Source organism: Heterocephalus glaber, unplaced genomic scaffold (assembly GCF_053883595.1).
Source record: "Heterocephalus glaber isolate CG9 unplaced genomic scaffold, H.glaber_assembly_v1.0 deba00001004, whole genome shotgun sequence".
NCBI classification, from domain to species: Eukaryota; Metazoa; Chordata; class Mammalia; order Rodentia; family Bathyergidae; genus Heterocephalus; species Heterocephalus glaber.
In genome coordinates, this window is record NW_028258179.1 from 9,471,678 (window position 1) to 9,480,381 (window position 8,704).

Genomic DNA, 8,704 nt, shown 5'->3' on the forward strand with positions numbered 1-8,704 from the left:
CCTAGCCAGTGACCCCTGCAGAGAGGGCCGAATTAGGAGTCTCCCATGAGCACATGTGGCCCCTCGCATGCACTGGCCCAGCTCGTTAGGGCTAAGCATACAACCCAGGAAATGAACTCTGACAACGCTGCCGTGTACCCTGGACAGTGAGGGCTGTGTGGTGCTCCAGACCATTTCTGGCTCAGTCCCATGGAGTTTCACATCCCTGGGAAGCAGATCTGGGGACAGACCTGGAGCCGTGGCCGAGATCTGAGCAGCCGTCCTGCCAGAGGTGGCCTGGTTCCGTCCTGGGCTCCCGTTGCCTCCTCGTCCCCAGAGGCCTCCAGGCACCCAGGCAGCCCGGGCTGCTTCTGGCTGTTGCGGGTGGAGCTCCAAGCACGCCTTCCCCTGGGTGTCATGGCCACCCTACAGGTGTGGATGGCTGTATGGGGGCCTCGAGGGCGGGCACAGGCCAAGTGGGCAGCAAGTGCCCCAGGGAGTCCTGCCAGGGACAGATCTGGAAAGTAGGGTCCTCCTGACAGCGGCAGCCAGTCTGCACTGTCTGCAGGCAGCGTGTAGCTTTGGGCCGAGCAGCTTTACCCTCCCTTCTGCGTGGTGAGGTCTGGGCAGGCTCCTCCTCCTTCTGGCTGTGCCCACCCCACCCTGGGTGGTTTTACGCTCCCTCTCCCTCCACAGGAGGACTTCCGGAATAAAGTGGATGACTACATCAAGCGCTACGCCAGATGATACAAGGACATGGCAGGCTGGGGACCGCGCAGCCTTCCTCCTGTCTGGACCCTCAGCCCCACAGGATTGTTCCCGTCCTGTGACCGCACTGTCCTGGCGAAGACTGTCCTCCTGACTGCCCACTGTAGATGGAGAGTGCAGCATAAATACAGCGAGAAAGTGTGTCTGGGCCTCTAGAGCGTTGTCTGCTTCCCCTAACATGTTTACTTCCCTGAAACTGCTGTCTAGGCTGACAGTGGGCCTGAGGCGTCTCGTCCTGAACTCGGCCTGGGCTTGCGCTTGCTCCCCTGCCCTGCACGGTGGTCCCCTGCACGGTCTCCGTGCCGTGTCCAGTGTCCTCGCAGATTGGCGCGTGATGGGATGCACATTCGCTTAGCTTCCTCCGTGAACGTCAGCCCTGCCTAGATGTGAAGCCTCCCAGAATGCAGTCATCCACTGTAGCTCTTACTGAAATGCACATTTTATTTAATGTAAGTCTATTTTGGAACAGATTTGTAATTTGTACAATTCAATGCTTTTATTTTTTTCTACTCATTTAGTTTGTATTTTCATTGTATAGAGCAGACAGAAAGCTGTGGGGTCAAGCAACCATTGAAGAGAAATACAGAGCAACTCTGAAAGCCACATTACTCCTGTACCAGCATTTGCAGCTGGGTCTGGCTTGTAACACAGCTCTTGCTTTCAGGTCGAGGTGGCCGGGACATCTCGCAGCCCTGTGAAGCTAATCTGGATGATAAAAATAACAGACAGGGAGTTCTTTCTCACATGCTGCCTAGCGGAAGCTGGGTGGGCCAGGCTGCTGGGGCTTGGGGTTCTGCAGCGGGCACAGGACTGGCGCCAGCAGCTTCTGTCAGTGGAGAGATCTCGGGGTTTGGTCTTGCAGGCCTGATGCCCCCACACCTGCACCGTGGCTGGCTCTGGGTCCACACTGGTCCAGGGCCTGTGGGGGGGGACCAGGCCCCTGCAGGGCACGTGCCATGCTGGATTAGGCTAACACATTCATAGGAAGTGCATCACTCCGGCACTTAGACATCCAAACAGTGAGATCAAATGCAAAATAAACGCGTGTCTGGTTTCGTTTGCTGCTGCCTAACACCTACATGGGCTGCTGCAGGCTCCTGGCTTCCTTAGCAAGGGCCTGATGGTGAGGGAACCTGGCCCAGCAGGCAGACAGTGCAGCCCCGGCTTCCTGCTGAGGTCAGGAATTGCGCTCCATAGAGCTGGGGGCCCAGCAGATGGCCCCCATCTGGGTGCGCAGAGGGAAAACACCTCAGCGGGCAGCTCAGGAAGCCCACCTGTGCCTGAGAGGCACAACACTGCCTCTGCCCGGTACCCACCAGCCTGGCTCTAAGGCACCCTCCTCCGGCTGTACCACCACACACCCGAGTCTGGCCTGGTGCTGGACATGGGTCTGCCTCTGCAGAGGAGAGAACGCCAGAGCCCATCGCTCTGGATGGGTGTGTTCCGGGCAGGAAGAAAAGACCACGCTGGACCACACTGAGCAGAATACCAGTTACTAGTTCTGACTGCAGAGTATTTTTGTAGTACAAACATCCTTATTATCAGAGATTAACTCTTTAAAATGGACTTTTCAAGCTGGGCATGAAAGCACATGTCTGTGACCCCAGCACTCAGGAGGCTGAGCCAGGAGGGTAGCTTTGAGTATAAGGGCAGCCTGAACTACACAGCAAGACCACCTGTCCTGTCCCAAAAGAAGGGACATGTCCATAGCTGAGTCAACCACTCTGTCCCGTGGAAATACAGCCAGGCTTGGCCTCTCAGCACTCAGCGTGCTGAGTGTTCCTCCATGGGCCCCCTGGGACTTGCTGGTGTCTTTGGGACCTCAGACTCCAGACTTTTGGCTTTATGGGGTTTCCGCACTGAGACAAAAGCAGCACCTCTGGCTGTACGCCAACCCATACCCCCTGCTCATCTGGGAGTGGTTGACCTCTGACCTGTCATGGGTGGGCATGTAGGTGTGGCCAGAGGCTGGCCCTGGGCAGCTGGGACACCATGCTGGGCATCACATCCCACCAGCAGCTGGCACTGTGCAGCCTTTTGGCGGCTGGGGCAGGATAGCTGTTTAGATGTTGAGCCTGGGTCTGGACCGTGCACCTCTGGTGCTCGCCCTTGGCCTGCTTTCTCATCTGCTGTTTTCGGGGCACCGTGTGGAGGCACTGACAGACCCCTGGGGGGTTGTAGTTTCTGCCAGTCCCATCCAGCCAGGGGTCACCACTTAGGCAGCTTGTGTGGACACAGCCTAGTGCACGTCCTGGGGATGGACCCCACTGCTGCCCTTCCCCAGAGCTCTTGGTGAAAAGCTCTGAAAGCTGGGAACAACCAGTCATCCTGCCCTTCCCTGGGAACCCCGCCTTGCACACTCATGCTTTTACTCAGTAGCCTTCCTCTGCCCTCAGGGGTCTGAAAAATAAGTCCCAGTTCCATGTAGCCCAGCCTTTGTGGGGTGTCGGGTCAAACACTTTTCTTTTGGTACCAAGGATTGAACTCGGGGCATTGCACTTGCGAGGCAGCTGGTAGAACCACTGAGCTAAATCGCCAGCCTAAACAAACTTTTTATGTAGAAATTCAGTTGCGTCTTCGGCAGGTCTTTCCCAGCTACTTTGTTTATCCCAAGGTTGTTTCCACCTTCATCTACTTATGAATATTCAGTCTTAGAAATTCAGATGTCATCATTTCAGTATTTTTCGTAAAACATGGTGAGTAAAATGCTAAAATGTACTCATAGCAACATGTCTTACCATTCTTTTCCCAAGGAACTTGGAAAATGATAGAACCTATGGCAGTTCCCCCCCTTCCCTCCCGTGTTTCTGCTCAAGCAAGCAGCACCTGAACAGTTTGCCAGGGCCCTGCCACCCGTCTGCCTCACCTCTTGCCCTGGCCCATGGGTTACCAGAATTGATTTACTGAAAAACTAACGGTTTGAGAAAAGTTCTACCAAAAAACCCATGGTGCAGGCAGGCGTGGTGCACACCTGTAACCCTAGCACTGAGGCAGAGGCAGACAGATCGTGAGTTCAAGGCCAGTCTGGGCTACACCGTGAGGCCCTGACTCAGAAAAACAACCACCTTTGATGGAGGCGTTGCAGGCCTTGGATTTGTAGAGAATGCCTTTGTTTATATGGAATTGTACAAAGAACTCTTCAAAACCTTGCCTTTGTGCTTGTCAGTTTTCATTTCCAAAATTAAGCCAGAGTTCTCCCAGCAAACACCAAATTCTTAGCTAATGTCGGCGCCAGCTGCGGACATGAGTCCCCAGTGCTTGTGACCAGGCCCTCGGTGCAGCCGCAGGGGTCCGTGGTTGCCAGAAGGCACGAGTGACCAGGAGAGGGTCAGGTGAGCCCTCAGCATACCCATACCCTGCATGTTTCTCCCTGCTTCGGGACAGCGGGATACCCGCAGTTCCCTGTCCATTCTCCTTGCTGGATTCCCACCACCTCTGGGCCTCAGTCTCCTTCTGCCGATGTTGGGAGCTCATTTGAGGAATCTTGTCAGAACCCTGACTCTCACCTCTGGGACCCTGCTCCCATGGTCTGCTCTTGTTACCCTGCCAGCTGTGGTGGTGAACGGCCCTGTTCCTGCTGCGGAGAGTCTGGGCCTCAGTCAGTCTGAAAAGATGCTCAAACTTGTGCGTGGATCCCGGCTCTCCTGGGCAAGGAGACTGGCGTGTGAAGGAAACCTACTAATGGAGGGAGAGCCGGCCAGTTTCCGTCACTTTCCTTGGCACTGAGACGCAACACCCTCCACCCACAAATTAAAGGAGGAGAGGTTTATGTTGGCTCGAGGTTTAGTCCATGAGCAGCAAGGCAGAAACAGGAGGGCAGAGGACAGCCGCTCACAGCATGGTGTGCACTTCCAGGTCAGGCCCTGAGAGCCGCCTCTAACAGGCCCCTCCTCCTTCCACCAAGGCAGCTGTGCTCACCACTGGACGAATCCGCTGAGGCACACAGTGCCCGAGATCCAGTCCCTCCAGGGCAACCGGAAAGACAGTGGCCCACGGGACCAGAGACCACAGGAAGTGGCAGGATCCCACCCAACTGCTGAAAGGAAAATCACTTGCTGCCCATCAGGAGTTCCATTTCCAGCACCCTGTTCAGGAAAGAAAGCGCAATTAAGACCTCAGATGAAGTAAGATGAAAAGAATGCTTCCTTACAGACCTGTCTGTAAAGACCGACTAAAGGAAGGTCTTTCAGCAAAGGAAATAATAGAAGGGATCTTTATAAATTGTGGATAATGATTAAATTTAAAATTATACTAATGGTCCAAAGAGTGCTATTGAAAAGTAGAGGGAATAACGCATGTAAGTGCAGATAAGATTTCCTCATTCTGAGAGAATTGGTGACTGCTACCTGGAGACCTGATGTACAGGAATAGTGCAAGCCTGGCCTGGGCAATGCAGTGACTCACTGAGACTGTCTCAAATCTGAAGAAAAGGACTAGGGGTGTAGCTCAGTGGGAAGGCCCTGGGCTCAATTCCCAGTACCGCAAAACAAAACTAAAACACCTAGGAAATTTGAGTAAGACCAGCTGATTTGAGATCAATATCCTGATTGTGATCAGAGATGTAACCCATACGGAAAACTGGGTAAAGGATATCTTTTTTTGGTACTGGGGATCAAGCTCGGGACCTTGCGCTTCCGAGGCAGGTGGCAGAACCACTGAGCTAAGTCCCAGGCCAAGGATCTCTTATTACATCTGCATATAAATCTACAGTATAAATCTACATATAAATCTCAAAAATAACCCAGCCCCAACAAAGTAAAACGTGCAATGATTATCATTCAATAAAAACTATATGCAAAGAAGCAAATCAGACCCATGGTGATGGGTGGGAGTCAACAGAAACAGACCCATAAATAACAAATACACAAGTGACAAAAATGACCAATAAGAGCATTAGAACAGGGCTGGGGATTTAGCTCAGTGGTTTCGCCGCCTGCTAGGACCCAAGTTCGGTCCCTGGTACCAAAAAAAAAAAAAAAAAAAAACAACAGCATTAGAACAGTTTAAGGAGGTGGAGAATATAAAAAGAAAAATTCAATGCCAGAAGAAAAGTATGTATCTGTGATGAAAGAGACACTAGAGGTTTTCTGAGAGATTAGATACTGCCCTAGAAAAGGCTCACGAACATGGAGATACAGCATTAAAAACAACCAAAGCCAAGGGAACAGCTCAGAGTCCCCCCCAACAACATGCAGTTCAGCAGGCTCTGGGATAACCTACAGTCACATGTCCCCAGAAAAGTGGAGGAGAAATATCTGAGAAAAAAAAATGAAAATTCCAAATTGAACACTATAAACCCACTGGTGTGAAAAGCTCAAACCCAAAGCATTGAGAACATGAAGAAAAAAACCACTCCAAGTCACATCAAATCAAACTGCGTAAAAGCTGTGATAGAGCAAAAGTAGAAAGGCAGACAAAATAAAATCAGAATACACAGAGGAATACGTAAGTGAGACAGCAGATTTCTCACTATACACAATGCAAGCAAGAGTAGTGGTGAAACATCTGTGAAGTACTGAAAGGAAAAATAGGCTAGAACTTGGTCTAGAGGAACTGTCCAAAGATGATGGCAGAGGCAGGACTTCACAGCTGGGCATGGTGGTGCCCATACTCCCAGCACTCAGGAGGCTGAGGCGGGAGGACTGCACAAGTTCCAGGCCAGCCTGGGGTACATCTCTCAGAGAGAAAGACAAGATATCACACACCTATAAAAGCTAAAAAATCATCCCAGTGACTAGCACTTCAAGAAATTTCAAAGTTCTCAGGCAGAAGCAAGGGTTCCAAATGGAAATGTGGAGTTACTTCGGGGCCTCCTGGCCTCGGCCACCTCGACTGGGGCAGAGCACTGTGGAGCAGGACGCTGAGTGGCAAAAACACCTGCTCCCTGCAGGTAGGACTGGAAATGTCTTCAACTGTGCCAGGCACTTGCATTCCATGACTCGTATTTCTCATCTTTTATCTTTCTGAGCTTGTTTCAGAATCCGAATTCTTAGGCTCTGGCTTCTAGGTCACTGATTCATTACTCAGCTGTGGATATTCTGCTCTTCAGACCATCTACTGAGTAGTTTTGCTTCTTAGGTACAGACTTTGTGTTTTAGAACAATTTTAGGTTTACATCAAAATTGTGCAGAGAGCTAGCAGGTCGTGGTGGTGCACACCTGTAATCCCAGCATCTTGGGAGGCTGAGGCAGGTGGATCCCTGTGAGTTCAGGGCCAGCCTGGGCTACATAGTGAGGCTCTGTCTCAAATAAAAACAGAACAAAACTGTGCAGCATTTGCACCTCCTCCCTGTCCCAGGACACAACAGCCTCCCCTGCAGTCAACATCTGCAGCAGGACATCTGTCACAGCTGATGAACCCCAAGTCATCACGATTCCCAAAGTCCACAGTTTATATCTGGGGTCACTCTTGGGGTCGTACACTGTATGAGTTTGACAAATACATGACATATCCACTGCTGTAGTATCATACAAAATACTGTCACTTCCCTAAACACCCTCCAGGCTCTACCTATTTTTGGGTTGTTTTTGTTGTTGTTGTTGTTTTGTGTGTTTTTTTGGTACCGGAGACTGAACTCGGGTCCTTGCGCTTGCGAAGCAGGCGGTAGAACCACTGAGCTGAATCCCCGGCCCATGTTTTTGTTTTTTTTGAGACAGGCTGGTGATGTGGCCCATGGCAGCCTGACACTCCTGGCAGTCCTCCTGCCTCAGCCTCCCGCACCCTGGGACTGCAGATGTGTGCCCCCGTGCCTGGCCTCGCGTGGCTTTTGGACTGCTTAGCCTGCCCAGAAATGAGCACATGCTTCCTTCACGGTCTCCTTCCTCCCTCGCCTATCCTCAACACTGCGCGCGCTTCCTCTGCCTTTCCCCTCTCGCTGTCTTCCGCTCCTGGGCGCCACTCGCCCCCTGACCCCGGCTGCCCTTTGCCACTGGCTGCACCTGGCGAGAAATGAGCTCCGGTAGCGCCGGAAGTCAAGTTCTGGACCCAACAGGCCGAGGCCTGGGAGGCTGCGCGGGTCCAGGGCGAGCTGAGCTCCTGATCTGCTCCCATCGCCCTCTCCGTGCACGAGCCGTGGCAATTACCTCGGTGCCTCAGTTTCCCCATCTGTAACCCGGGACCGCGCGTCCCCCCACTCCCCCGATGACGTTACCAGGATTAAGTTAGTGAAGTAGCTCTGCTCGGCCGACTGGGCCTGGGAGACGTAAACTGTCACAGTGCCAAGGTCAGCGGTCGGCGTCTCCGTCGGAAGCGGGCACTGGATCGCTCCTCACACCTCCCGCGCGGCTGACCTCGGCTCGCTCACGCGGCGGGGCCAAATAGCCCTCTCTTCCCCTCCACGTCTTCGTCCCCGGGCCACCCTTTCTGCTCGCTCTTCCTCGGCCCCACGTCCTGCTGTCCCCAGCCCGTCTCACCCCCGTCTCACCCCCGACACGTACCCTGGATTTGTCCTCCCCGCGTGTCTACCGTCCGGCTTCCCTAGCAGCCTCTCTACATATCCGCAAATGGTTGTCTCACTTCACTCCGTCAAAATCAGGGGAACGACAGGCACCCGCCCGCGGAACTGCACCTCTGCGTGGGGCGCTTGGGTCCAGGGGCACAAGGTCTGTCTTCGGGGCACGCTCCTCGGTGCCTGGCCCTGCCTCGCGCACAGCTTCAGCTGCTGCTGAGCCAAACGTTGCACCGTGAGTCTCGGGACTTTTCTCCAAGCCAAGTTTGCAGCGTAGAAAGGAGCGGCATGGGCTGGGCTCTCAAGGGGCTCACGGCCCGGCGGGGAGGCGGACAGAGGCCGGCGACCGCGGGGCTCCCAGGCCGGACCTCTGGTGCCCGCCCGGCCGAGGACGCCCCAGCACCGCGGCGCTCGCCGGCTCCCGGAAGTGGGCGCGGAGGCCTCTCGAGGACGCCCCGCCCTCTCCGGAGCCCCACCCCCGTCGTCACCTGGCCTCACGCAGCCAATCAC

General features: G+C 53.8%; 1 protein-coding gene and 1 long non-coding RNA gene across 6 annotated transcripts in view; one reads left to right on the forward strand and one right to left on the reverse strand.

Moving 5' to 3' along the window:
• The window catches only part of Ube2f (ubiquitin conjugating enzyme E2 F (putative)), a 39,969-nt gene extending 38,713 nt beyond the window's left edge, over nucleotides 1-1,256 (forward strand). For 4 of the 5 annotated variants that reach the window (XM_021247282.2, XM_021247283.2, XM_087209543.1 and 1 more), the window contains one exon: nucleotides 676-890. In XM_021247282.2, the coding sequence (XP_021102941.1) occupies nucleotides 676-726 (51 nt within the window). In that variant the 3' untranslated portion in view covers nucleotides 727-890. Of the gene's footprint in view, nucleotides 1-675 lie in introns of all 5 variants that reach the window. The other variant, XM_004868397.4, reaches the window with a different exon arrangement.
• LOC106008019 (uncharacterized) lies at nucleotides 1,169-8,603 on the reverse strand. Its single transcript, XR_015450617.1, has 2 exons — nucleotides 8,184-8,603; nucleotides 1,169-4,832 (listed from the first exon to the last, which is right to left on the reverse strand). It is a non-coding gene; the product is annotated as an uncharacterized LOC106008019 (long non-coding RNA).
• Between the last annotated feature and the right edge of the window lie 101 nt (nucleotides 8,604-8,704).